This window comes from Echinops telfairi, unplaced genomic scaffold (genome assembly GCF_000313985.2).
Source record: "Echinops telfairi isolate 266 unplaced genomic scaffold, ASM31398v2 ScPeMD7_2186;HRSCAF=2738, whole genome shotgun sequence".
In the NCBI taxonomy this organism is placed as follows: Eukaryota; Metazoa; Chordata; class Mammalia; order Afrosoricida; family Tenrecidae; genus Echinops; species Echinops telfairi.
Window position 1 is genome coordinate 10,554,138 of NW_022106084.1, and position 14,385 is coordinate 10,568,522.

General features: G+C 41.1%; 1 protein-coding gene across 1 annotated transcript in view; it reads right to left on the reverse strand.

The window, feature by feature from the left end:
• Nucleotides 1–435, reverse strand: part of INPP4B (inositol polyphosphate-4-phosphatase type II B) — a 459,089-nt gene extending 458,654 nt beyond the window's left edge. Inside the window, exons 1-2 of the mRNA XM_045293549.1 lie at nt 420–435; nt 85–203 (exon numbers count right to left, since the gene is read on the reverse strand). Coding sequence (XP_045149484.1) covers nt 85–203; nt 420–435 — 135 coding nt within the window. The remainder of the gene's footprint in view (nt 1–84; nt 204–419) is intronic.
• Nucleotides 436–14,385: the final 13,950 nt, after the last annotated feature.

Below are 14,385 nucleotides of genomic sequence, written 5' to 3' on the forward strand. Positions count from 1 at the left end.
GAGAGAGAGAGAGAGAGAGAGAGAGAGAGAGAGAGAGAGAGAGAGAGAGAGTCGGTCATGCAGACACACAGCCTGGGTGCTCACCTCCACCACCTCCGTGCTGGAATATCTTGTCAGACTGGGCTCCTCGGGGTGGATCACAGAGATCTGCACCAGTGTATTCAGCTTCCCATCACGGACAGGAGCCACAAGATCCTTGCATGCTGGCAATGGCAGAAGAGAGAGAGAGAAAAGAAACTAACAACAGAATCTCAGAGAAAACTTCAGTACCGGCTTGGAAGTAAACTTGGCTTCAAGGCTGAATGAAATCTCCCGGGACTAGAGCCGATTTTTTTTACAGAGGAAGTCTCTTGGAAGTACCTTACAGAAATAGGAAGTCACGTGCCACCAGGCTGAATTGAGAGCTCATTTCCACTGACCACATTTGCAGCTCATGCAAGTATTGCCTGCCCGGGGATCCCAGACAGCTCAGCGCAGCAGTGACTGGGGTTAACTTTGCAGCTGTCACTAGAGCTTCCTGCTAATGAATCATTAAACCCAGGGCTTCAATTCACACTCACTAAGTGGGCTGATTTGGACTGCATAGGTCTGGAAGCTCGAGGCTGCTCCTTATGGAGACTAGCTGGGTTAGTTCAGATGTTTGGAAGTGCCCTCGATTCTACTCTACTGTCTTTCCCAGAGCTGGTCTCCTTTGGACATGCACACACACACAGATAGAGACTGGGAAGAGCGTTAACTTTATTAAAGTGGTACCCAGGTGAACAGGAGGGTGAAGAATCATTTGTAAAAAGTTCTGTGCCTATGAACCAAATCAAGCTTGAGAGAGTGTCACTGGGGCTATGAAGGGGTTAATTCTGGCCCAGGAACCACCAGAGGGAGAATCTTTCCTTAAAACTCCAGGCTCATATTACAGACTCTCCTCACAATACCACATTTACTTGAATATGTTCTCCCCTTACATATCATTCCTCCAGTCTACAGAGAAGACATGCAGAAAAAATATCCTTTCAGCAAATCCAGCATCTTCTCTCTCCTCACCAAATCTCTCTGTCACCCACTAGCTTTGAAATAATAATTTCAATATCCAAAGATGGGTTGCAAAAGGTCTGTTGCTCAGAAAGTGGGGGTTCGGGTTAATTTTCAGGCATCTGTTTGCTTCAGACTGAAGCCATGGTTGGGAACACAGATCATGGGGCACTCTCCACACTCCCCTCTCTGGACCTTGAACTTGAGCATCTTAGTAAGAAGAAGCAGGGCTCAATACCATCTCTGAGGAGCCCTGGAGGCTCTGGGGGTAAGGCGTTGAGCTGGTGATCCATAGATCTTCCGTTCAACCCATCAACCACTCTCCTAGAGAAAGATGAAGCTGCTTGCTCATCTTGGAGACGCTATGAGCCTCCATTGAGCCAATGGCAGTGGATTTGGTTTGGGGCTATTACCATCCCTGTCCCAAGTTTTCCACTAGTGTGGAGCAGAATGAAAGAGGGGTATGGGAGATCTAAACTGTGGCAATGCAGCCACTTTCAGGGGCTGTATCCACTGGGCTAAGGCACTAAGGCTTAAATCTGAAACTTGAAAGCAAAGGAAATCAGAAACACAATTATCACCTTTCAATCACTTTTAAATCATCTCATTTATGGAAAGAAGCAGAATGGTATAGGAGGGGGAAAATAGGTGCTTTGGATTGTGATAAATCTTGTTTAACTGCAATTCTACCAGGCTGAGCAAAGTTGGGTAAATTATTTAACTTGTTCCACTTCCACTCCCTCCTCAGTAAAGAAGGGTGACAGGAGCCACTGTGAAAGGCTGCTGTGAAGGTTCACAGGTTGGGGAAAGGCCTATGTCTGCATCTCATGAAGAAGTACCCCCTCAATGTAACTTATCAACAGACTTCCTTCCTCCCCACATCAAGATTAACCAAAGGGATGACAATTTTCACATTTCTTTTTGGAGATGGTTAAGTGCAAAATAAAACTCAATTATAAGGCTTTACAGAAAACTCTCCACCTCCCCAGAGCTAAATATAAATCCATTGCTTCTCCTCAGGGTCAATGAAAATCAGTTGAAATTCATCTTTTGTGTACGACTAGTCATGCAGATGTCTACTATATCTTTTAAAAGCCCTTACCCGTCTCTTCTTCTGAGCAATCCCAATGGCAGCATCCAAACCTTTAAAGCATTGAATGGCTTGGCACTAACCCACTTCTCAGGCCTGTTCATCTTTATTATCATACTTTGGGAATAATGTGTCCTCATTCATACCACATGTCTCCTGTAATGCAGGATACTTTAGGGAAACACATGTGTGTGTTGGGGGTGGGGGAGGGTGGCCGGGAGAAACACATATATTTTGGTCCAGTTGACTAGAGAAATAAATTCAGAGACACTCATATGTGTGTAAGAGATAACTTTATATCAAAGAGCAATTGCACATTAAGAACACATTCAAGCCCAGTCCAGATCAAGTCCACAAGTCTGCTATTGCCCATATATCCGATACTAGTCCATAAATTCTTCTTTAGACTCACGCAACACATGCAATGACACCAAACACAGGATGATCAGAGGCCATTAGGTGGAAAGACTTGTGGATCCAGTGGCAGTGGAAGCATCTTAGTGTGGGTGTGGGTCTCCACGTGGCTCCTCCAGCTCCAAGGCTCTGGCTGCCATCAGCATAGTTCCATGTGGCTTGTCATCAGGAATGTTTCACAGAGAGTGAGTGTATCTAGCCGTCAGTGAGCTATTTATCTCCTTCACACCTCCAAATAAGGTCATCAAGCTGTGACCTGATTGACAGGTTAGACTCCACCCCTTCACAAGTTGACAGGAGATTGTGTAACTGTCACAACAGAGCTAAATTACATTTACCATTCAGTATTTTTTACGTATTTTGCTAATTCTATCTTTATTCTTCATAATGTGAGAAATGTTATTATTTCAGTTTTACATCTTAATAACTAGAGGCTTAGAAGTATTAAGCTCTCATAATTACATGACAAGAATTCCTGGTAACTTCCAGAATACCCTGGCTCCAATGTTTGTCTCAGACTGCTGACTTGTTCTGCTGAACAATGGCACCTCTTCATGCAAAAGTCACTCCCATGTACCCATAATGCTCAACCGTTGTATAAAAGAGATTACCGTTGTATAAAAAACTGATGTAAGGTTTCAATCATGTCAGATATCACCAGAAGGAAAGCAAAAACAAGATTTAGACTTCACTGTTCAGCAGTGGATATTTTACTCATTGTCTCTACTTGCCTTAAGGTTGGTTTCATTTTCTCAATCTCTTGGATTTCTGCTCCTCATGAACAGTTCTTTTTCTCCCTTTACTGTTGCTGAGGTATGTCTGCCCTTTGATTTCAAAGTGATGGGACCGCTGTGTTGCACACACAGGCATTGTACTCTCAGCCTGGAGTCTCAGCTCTTCTTTACGAGTTTATGATTGACTTTCATTCACAGTAACTTTCTCTGATTTCTTTTAAGACTGACTATGAGCTGTAGTTATTACCCAGACGTGGGCAGTCATTGTCCATTTTATCAGAGAAATGTAAACTCACGATTAAAAACAAATAAACAAACAAACAGGGAAAATCTGTTAAACTGAAATGTTCTGTCCAGATCAATTTGCTGAGCCCCACTACCAATGATGTAAAAGAAATAAAATGGCAATGTCTACTTCAATGATTCTCAGCCTTCCTAATGCCTGTAATACAGTTTCTTATGTGTCTTGACCCCCCAAACATAAAATTATTTTATTTTTGTTGCTACTTCATAACTGTAATTTTGCTACTGTTATGAATCGGGTGACCCCTGTGAAAGGGTTGTTTGACCAGAACCGCTGGTCTACTTTATTAATTCTATAAGCAAAAACATGTATAGGTGCCGAAAACAACAAAAGTAATGTACTGAGTTGCATAAACCTCTTTTCCGCCCAACAACCTAGAGAATTTCTGTTCCAGTTAAGACTGGCAGCAATACGACCAGTCCCTAGAAAATGACATCATGTTTGATCAAGTAGAGATTACACAGAAAAGAGGAAGACCCACAAGGCGATGGTTTGACATGGTGGCTGTCACAATGGGCTCAACCACTGAGACCATCGTGAAGATGGTGCAGGACCAAGCAATGCTTCCGTCTGTTGTACATGTATCACTATGACTTGGAACTGACTCAAAGACACCCAATAACAACAACAACAAATGTTCGTAAGTGATTTGATGAGTCATCGCATTTCATAAAATGAAACCAGTACACCCATGGATCTCATATTCTGAAACCGTCCCACTTGAAGGGATGATGCATGATGAGTGATTGAATTGCTTCATTGAGATAGTATTCATTTGATCACTTAAAATCTAATCTACACACAGGAGCTATTCAGTAGTCAATAAGGAAGTCTAAAAATCTCTGTTCATAATTCAAAAATGGTTACATCAGTTTTCTCCCATACTGACACTGCCAATGACTAAAATAAAACTCGACTCTGGGGACGGCCTCTACAAAGGACGGTCCTCAACTCCTCAGATGATCGGAATGCAATGCTGTGGTGGTTTGCTTCTGTTTTAACTTGTTTACGGATTCTAAGCACTTGACAAAAATGGGTAGTAAGGAATAAATGTTACACTTCAATTACTCATTCATCAGGAGGTTTTCCTTTTCACATCTGCTCTTGAGTTATTTAAAATTATCTCCAGAGGCCAAAGGAATTTACAAATACATCAGATGTAGACAGGCTGAAATTCAAATGAGCCTGTGTGCACTAAATTGACTGACTCCTTTTTATGGTAAAGGAAATAAAATTGACAATATGCAAGCAGATGAGTAATTAAAAAATAACAATAACCTCTCATTTTGAATTTCTTCTTTAGAAAAAGCAAGTGATACAAGCAAGTATTTTCACTTTTCGTTTGGACATAATAATTAGCACCATTCTAAACACATTCTCGTGGCATTTCCACATTAGGACAAACTAGAAAGAAAGGACTGGCGACCTACTCCTAAAAATCAGCCAAGGAAAACCTTTTGGATCCCATTAGTCCAACCTACAACCAACGCGGGGACCAAGCAGGACTGGATGGAGCTCTGTTCTCTTAGACATGGGGTCGGTCACCATGAGTCCAGGCCAACTTAAAAAGAGGAAACAACGGCAAAGTGAGGGTTTATTTCCATTTTGAGTGATTATAAATAAGATGAATATCAAAAAGAAATTCACCACCATTCAGTCAATTCTAACTCATAGTGACCCTATCAGGCAGGTCGAACTGTCCCTGTGGGTTTCTGAGATTGGGACTCTTTAGGGGACTAGAACGGTCTTTCACACACAGAGTGCCTGGTGGTTTTGAACTACTGACCTGGCAGGGTTAGGAGCCCAATTTGTACCTACTACACTGTCAGGGCTGCTAGATGAATACAGGTGCCAGGCGACTATCCCTCTACCCTAGGGGGTCCTTAGTTGAAGTTTAATAGTAAAGGTGAATGGAATCTCAGTATCTCAGAGGAGGGAAGCACTCAGCAGATGAGGACGTTTGTGCCGGAGGCCTGGTTTTATCTGATCTTAGACAATTTCCAGAGCTTGAAATCTCAATTGTTGTATTGGCTGTTATAATATGAGCCACCCTAACTAAATTTGTGGCTAAATTTGTTTGAGGGCCCCACATTGCTCATCTCTGGCCTAGGCACTTAAAGCAACATCTCAGACTCTGAGGAAGAGAGCAAAGACTGTCTTTTTATTCTGTAATGTCAGAGATTCTAGAGGCAAAAAGGTCAGGGTCTTGCAGGATCCCTGTGAAGGCAAAGATGCTGTCTTCTCCAAAAAGCGCTCTTTTTATAATATCAGGTTTTGTTCCATTCCAACATCATTTCAAAATCGCATCAAGTAGATTGAATCCATAGAGCTTTCCATCATCCCCGCTAACTTTCAAACTATGGCTGGAAGTCTGGCAAGGTCTCTTGACTCTATCACAGAGCTCAATCTCAGCAATAATCAATTGGTAGTGAACATAGCTGTGTATTCTGGCAGTTCTGAATTCAGAACTGGCCAAATCCTAGGAAGGAAAAGGACTGCCCTTGATATGAAGCACTTCAAATAAGAGGGTGTACCTGCCACAGGCATTTCCAAAAGCAGTGACAGGAGTCATGGGGCAATAGAAGTTCACAGTCAAATCCAAGCCACTGCTTCTTTCCCCCAAGAGCGGTTTTTTCTGTGAAGTTGGGTCTTTAGCTTGGCACCCACTGCATTCCTTGTATTGCTATTCCGTGTGAGTAACATCTAACAAAGTTTATCCTTTTTCCTCCAGAACAAAGCAATGGCCAGAAGCAGTGGAGGACTTTCACAAGTATTTCGACATCACTCCATTCCATTCTAAAAATTCGCCAAAGGAAAGTTAGGCTTACAGGAAAAACCACCTGACCGAGCAGGAAGAAAATAACACAATGGTTTCTCTTTCCTTCCTTCCCTTGTCATTCTTCATTTATTGTTAATAGACTTTGATGTTTTGGATCACACTTAGAGAAGAATGTCTTTTTGTTTTTATCATGAGATAATACTGCATTTGGAACCTTTCGCTAACCTTGAAAAGTTGTATGAGTTTGGATAAATGACTCTAACCCTCTACTTTCTCTGCACAATGAAGGTAAAGCAGCAGACTTCATACACTTAAACTATGCAGATTACATAAGGTACTGCACATAGAATGACAGGGTCGTCACGCACCATATAAGTAGCACCAACTACTGTCAACGTTGATAGGAATGGACTTGTGCATTAGCACAGAAGTTTGTTATCTAGCCAATATTCTCATTGTGGTCGCATGCTCAAGATATTGCAGACAGGCTTTTAGTTTGTGATCTCATTCTTTTACAATATAAACATTCTAGCAAATATATACCTACATTTCTTTTTCTTTTCTATTTTTGAGGTTCATCTGTATAAATAAATACTTCAAAATCTTTTTCTGGATCATGTGTTAGGTTCAGATATAATATTGATCATGTATTTCTGGCCTTATAAAAGATGTGCAAAGTAACACTCGTTAATTTCACTCCTGACGAGGAACTCCTAAACAAGAAGCCCAAAATAGCAGAAAACTTGATTTTCTCTCTCTCTACAGATGTGCTACATGTCCTTAACTCACTCTCCCAGCAGGATTTCAACAGGGAGGTCAGTGTTCCTTTCCTCTGAGAATGATGACCCTCGGGGAGGGGCTGTCATAACAACCGAGACAACTGGAAAGGTCATGGAGAGACTTGTGTACTCTGTACACTCCTTTCATTGAGAAGGAAGAATTGGAATGCTAATAATGCTGCTTCTGGAAAATGCACCAACGAAAACCAAGTGGAACCACTGTACCAAAATACTCTGTATAGATCCTTTATGGGGAACAACTGGAGAGTGTAGGCTACTGAAGGGCCAAAAAGGCCAGGGTGCAAGGGCAGGAGGCATTTCAAAATAGAAAAGTGACCTTCAGCAAACATGGCTTTAGGGACATAGCCATCTGGCTCCCCTACGCTCTCAATAGCACCATTCTGGGAACCCCACTACCACAAGAATCAGCCACTTTCCCCATTTTGTGATTCAGACTCTTGCAGCACAATTTTACTTTCTCAAATTTTCAATGCCACGTGCATATCTTTCCTCGTTGTACTCTATAAAAGTAGATGCCATTAGCCAAATGACAAGCCATTTTGCATTATATTTCCAGTCCAATGCTTTTTAGATTCCATTATTTGGTGTCACTGTTACGATACTATGCTGTTATGTGATGCTGTTTTGACTCATACTGACCTTATGTACAACAGAATGAAACATTACCTGGTCCATTAACATCCTATAGTCAGTGCTATGCATAAATCCATTGTTGCAGCCACTATGTCAACCCATTATGGTAAGAGTCTTCCTCTTTTCTGCTAACCAGATGTCCTACTCTTGGGACTAGTTATTCCTGACAACATGTCCAAAGTACATGCTAATATCATACTTCAGTTCTTCAATTTTCTTTGCTCATTGCCCAGTTTTCACATGAATACAAGGTAATTGAAAGTACCATGGCTTGGGTAAGGCACAGAAGCTCTGGAGGCAAAATGGTTATGCATTGGGCTGAGATCCAAAAGGTCAGCAGTTCAAAACCACTAGTATTCTATGGGAGAAAGATGGGACTTTCTACTTCCATAAGCAGTGTTACAGTTATGCTAGTTATGAATTGTAATGTAAATATCTTATATGCAGGATGTATTTCATTGTTTCAAATTGGACATAATTAAAGCATAGTGATTAATCACAAAAACAATATGTAATTATATATTGTGAAATATTTTCCCAATTACAAATAAATGAAATTTTGTCTTGAAGCATGGTGTGGTATGGGTAACAGTCCTATGTGGGTGTATCTGCATGTGGGCGGGGTGCCCAGAGACGGATAAAGGAACGGTGTCTCGGTTCCTAAGAACATCAGACATGTGTTTTCTAATGGTCTTAGGCAACCCCCAAAGGGGTCGCGACCCACAGGTTGAGAACCACTGTCCTATAGGCTCACTAGGAGTTGACATTGACTAATGGGAAGAGTTTGTTCAAGGAGTGTGGCGTAGGGGTAGTGTTCAGGCATACCTGTGCATTTTTCCAATCACAAGTTATTGGATTCATGGACTGCTCCTTTCATGAAAGTGGAGTGTGGACCCAAGTAAAATGAAATCCTTAACAACTTCAACATATTCTCCCCTTGCATGCTGTTGCTCATTGGTCCAGCCGTGAGGATTTTTGTCTTCTTTATATGAAGGTGTAATCCATACTGAATATTGTACTCTTTAATCTTCCTCCATAATTCAGCAAGCAAGGTGGTGCCATCTGCATCTTGCAGATTGTTCATGAATCTTTCTTCAATGCTCATGTTGTGGTCACCTTCATTCAATTCAGCTTCTTGGATGATTTGCACAACATACAGATTGATTGAGTACAGTCAAAGGATACGACTCCGACACACAGCTTTCCTGTTTGAATGATTGCCTCTAAGTCTATATGCACAGGTTCCTACTAGTTCTCTATCAGTGATTATATCTAGATTAAATCAATTTATGTCTATCACTGAAAACACTTAATAGCTTATCTCTTTGATCCCTTTGCCAGTCTAAAATGCTTTCTCTATTTTTTTAGCTTCCTCTGTCTTTTTTGTTCTTTTTTTCTCATTTACTCTTTGAAATTTTAAGAAGACCACATGCTTTTAGTACAACTCAGCTGCCCTAAATAGACAATATAGGCTGTTTTCCAATATGCAGCATTCAAGAATATTCCATCGCGTGTACTAAAACGACAGGATACATCGTGAGTGCCACATATTTATTGCCCATACAATCAGAACTAACAAGGAGTTGGGAACACGAATTTTTTAACAGTTGCTTAAGATTTTTTCCTGAGAATAATATCTTTCTTTATCATGCTGAGCTAATTTATGATCAGGAATATATAACCAAGGAGCCCTGGTGGCCTACCGGTTATATTCAGCTATGATCCGCAAGATCCGCAGGTCGAAACCACCAGTCACTCTGCTCTGCAGGAGAAAGACTAGGCTTTCTAGGCCCAAAAGAGTTACAGTCTTGAAAACTCATGCGGGCAGTCCTACTCTGGTCCGGAGGGGTGCCATCAATAGGCATCACTTCGCTGGCAGTTGAGTGAGAGTGAGGCTGTTCCATTCCGTAGTCTTTGTAGCATCATGAAGAGTTTAATTCTTTCAGTGAAGTGTCTCATCTCCCCCCATTCTATTTGTTTCCATCCACTTTCAACTGACAAATACTTTCTATAGCTTTCCTCAATTTGCCATATTTCCTTTTTACTCTCTTTTCTGTTATCTCAAAGAGTGTTTATAATATATGTTTCTCTTATCAATCTGAAAGAAGAGATTCACAAAAGCACCACTTGCATATTCATAGGATATGGAATTACATGGCTCAGAAACACATTGCTCTTCAGAAACTGCAATGCAACTCCTCTGTCCATGTACCATTTTTAAAAGTCATTACAGAATCTGGAATTTTTTAGTGTGTTGTTTTCCTCTTAACTATTATGTGGGAAATTTCAATTAACACCCACTTTTCTAAAGTACATACGAACCATTTATAGCCTCTCAAATAAGCAAGGTTTTTTGGGAAAATAAGACATGCATAGAAGTGGGTGTGGAACAAAAAAAATCTGACTGTAAAATTGGGACTTTTTCTATGTTCTTTTCTTTCTAATTAATTTCTTTTGTCCTTTAAGATACATGTTAGACATTTACATTCAAAAATCAAAATTATTCTCTTTGAAGATAAGGATACATAGGTAAGTGGTATGAACACTATTAATTTAGGTTCTTTAAAGGCCATAAAAAGAAAATTAGTGTAATCAAATGTCTAAAACTGAAAGGTAAAAATAGCCCAAGAAATGACATCTACAAATACACATACATACACACAATAAAGAAGTAAATTAATTTCAATGCAAGAATACCTGATTCATACTAAAATAAAGCCATATATATATATATAATTATTACTTTGCTATAGCCATAAAATGCTAATATTACACAAAATAAGGTTGAGCCTTGACATAATACATTAAGTCATGAAGCATATCATTTGGTACACAAGATAATGCGGAAGAAAATGAAAGATCAAAGAAGATAGGAACAAAAGGTAGAACAATTTATTGAACACTTGTAGGCTTTGGGGTAAGACTTCAAGCTCTAATCTATACTCAGAATAACAACTACCTACTGCTGCTTCATATTTCCACTCGTTCTCTCTCTTTTACTGATAAATACAACCCTTCCTGCCTGACGCGGTATTTTCAAGTGCCTCACGCATGTGAAAGTTGGTCATTGACTAAGGAAGACCCAAGAAGAACGGATGTCTTGAACTGTGGTGCTGGCGAAGAATTTTGGAAGCACCATGGACTGCCAAGAGAACAGACAAATCTGTCTTGGAAAAGTCTAGCCATACCGCTCCTTGAAAGCAAGGAGGGCGGGACCTTGTCCCATGCACTTTGGACACCTTGTCAGGAGAAAGCACCCCCTGGAGAAGGACATCGTGCTTGGTGAGATGCAAAGCAAACTCACTGCCCTTGGGTCAATGCTGGCTCACGGCCACTCTGCAGGCTAGGATCCAGTCGCCCCTGTGGTCTTCCAAGTCAGTCACTCCTACAGGGGTAGAAAGCTCCGTGATTGAGTGTGCAACAGCTGTGAGGATGGCACAGGAAGGGGCAGTGTTTTGTTCTGTTGTACAAAAGGTGACTCGGGGCCCATAACAACATATTATTAGAGGCCAAGCACACAGCTTAAGAATGAAATGCGTTTCACCAATAACTCTGTATTCTGCACTCTGAGCTGGTTTCCCCCCCCCCCCCCCATTAATGTCATTCTTCTCTGGCCTCCCGTGCATTCAATGATAATTTAGATTGTAACAAGAATTGAGATGCTCTCAACAGTAATAATAGACCCAAACAAGACTTGAAGAGAAGGGTGAGGTAAATTCCATAGAGCAGAGATAGATGGCAAAGCTACTGCGGAATATAGGCAATAATTTACAAGACAGAACTTGATTTTATTACAGAAATCTTATTTTGAAATCTTGGTATGTTTCCATTTGAACACCAGAGCTCTCAACTTCCATTACAACTCATTGACTTACAAGTTATGCTGATTTCTTTGATGTAAAAGGCTAGATTCAAAGTGTTGGGAAATGGATCTTGAGGTAAAATTTAAGGTTTTTCCCCCCATAGTAGAATATAGATGCATGTCATCATCGTTTATGTGTGTTTGTGTGTTCAATAAAACATTTAAAATGCCAGGCTTCAAAAGAAAAGAAAAACCTGGCTGAGAAAAGGAAATTCACTGTACTGTACTTGGGAACATTATGCCCAGGAAAATAAACGACCCAGCCCGCGCTGGTTCTCAATTGAAGTATCACTGAAGAATCTAGAGGGAGAGAAAAAAATGCAGGAACAAATGCAGGAACAATGGCACTCCCAGGAAAGGCTCTTGAATCCTCTGGTCTGTGCGAGGGAGCCAGGAAGATGGCAGCTGCGCAGCAGACAGCATATTTGCATATGAAAAGAACAAATTTGGTTCCAAGTACTCTTGTCAGTACCAGAAGACTTTCATTCTTGAGCTGGTCCCCTGCTCCCTTAGCCTCTCTCATGTCAATTCTCAGAAAATTATATTTTGCATTGTTGTCATGAATATTACCTCAGCGGCTGAGATTCCATCCTCAAGCACTGGCATGAAAATCAAGTCTGAGCCTGCATCCGTCCTGGTTTTGATATCTCATGCTCTGGGCCGGAAGTGCCACGTTGGCCTGGCATCTCCAAACATTTCATAAAGACGTGCTATCTCTGTGTTTGCTCCAAATCCACATTCCACTTTTGGACGAACAAGTGCCTGCAGCGTTGGGCCGCTCTTTTCAGCAGGAACATATATGCTGTTTAAGAAAATGTTGTTCTGAGAATATGGTGGAATATGAAAAGTGAAAACAGCGTGGTCAGTTCATGGAAACTTGTAGTGGTAGGAGGAGGGCTACAAAAGTAAGAAGATGGGGATACAGGGGTAAGGAGCTTAAACCTTTTACCCAGAGGGCAAATGACAACATTTTTCCTTCCCGAACAAATATGAGTTCAACATGTGAGCCTATAAGATTCCTTTCCAGGACAAATACAAAGCCCATCAGTGGATGCAACCCAATGGTTGGGACTACCTCCATGATCGACTTCAGACCAAAAGAAAAGACCAGTGTGGTGGGTAGAGAGACGATATTAGGTGGGCTGTGAGGAAGTCAGGGCCTGAGGCACGCCCCAGTATGTCAGCAAGGGAAGGGTGCTCAGAACTGTTGACCAGGTGAGAAAACAAAAAGATATCTAGGAGACAATTGGAAGTCTGAGGAACATCAAAGAAAATTGGGGGCTAGAAATGGCCTTCCAGGGCTGTTGAATATCCTGAGGAAAGCTGAAGTCTATTCTGGGGGGCAGGAGTAGTAAGCCGTCTGGGGAACAGTTGTTCCACAGGAATGATTTCGCACGCAGCACACTGACTCAGAGTCTCATCAAATCCTGGATGACACGACTCCAATGTTTAGACATGATTTGCCAAACCTAGATATTTTGCAAGGATGAGCTCCCTGGAGAAGGACACCGCGCTTGGTAAAGCAGAGGGGTGGCTAAAAGAGGAAGGCCCTGGACAAGATGGACTGACACAGGGCTGAGCAGTGGGCCCAGCACAAGGTCAACTGGGAGGCTGGCGCTGCAGGACCGGCGCGTACGGTCGGATTTACACGGGGCTGCTATGAGTTGGAACTGACTGAATGGTGCCTATCAACAACAGCAACAACAACAATGGCTTAAAATGTTAAAGAATGGCATTTAAATTAAGGCAAACACTTATGTGCTTATTTAGTTCATATTTTTTTCTTATAATTTTAATTGGGCTTGCTTAGATATAGAGTTCATTGTTATTGTTTTAATAAAATGCTTGGTCCTTTTATGCCAAATATAAGTAGATTTAAAATTTTAAGTCAAACCTATAGATAAAGATATCCAGGAATTTCCAGAGTTATGAATGAGATCCGTTCCTAACTCTGTTTTTCAGAAAGTCTATGTCACTAGGAACAGGTACATACAGTTCTTCCTCAGCTTTGCTTTCAAACAAGAAGAAGGCTCAAAGACTATTCATTGATTTTAAAACTGCACATACAGCAAGTGAAGATGATTGGGATGAATAATGTGTTTTGAGTCAGAATTGGTTCAACCATTTCAAAGTGAGTGCAAATTTACATAACATTAAAGCAAGTCGAAGTTAGCCCTAAGTCAGAAGTTCATAACCAGGGAATAGTTGCTGTATTGAAGGAAGGAAGGAAGGAAGGAAGGAAGGAAAGAAAGAAAAGAAAAGGAAAGGCTGATGGATGTTCGGGGGGATAATTAGCCCCTATCTGGTCATCTCAGTTAGAGACCCTCCCATGGAGGAAGACACGTTTTCAGTAGGTTATAGAAGATAGAGCTCCATTTCTCTTCATTCTTTAAACATATGGGTGGTTTTACAACATAAATAAAAGGAGAATCTTCAAGTATTCATGTTGAATAATAGGTTCTGGAGGGTGTCAATTCCGCTGTCAGAAGATGGGTGACTCACAGGAAATAAAACCAGACTGGCAGATATCATCTGAAGCCCGAAATGACTAGTCATCTCAAATATGTAAAACAAGAGGAGGAGGTGTCTGGAGGTGAGAAGGGAAACGTTTGGCAAGCTGGCTTATAGAAAGAGGCATTTGATTAGGTGCGAAATCCACTAGCTCAACAGTGGGAGGAAACAATCTAGATCAGATGTCTTATATGTAAGAGAGAGCGATACCCAGAGAATTGGAGTCTGAAGG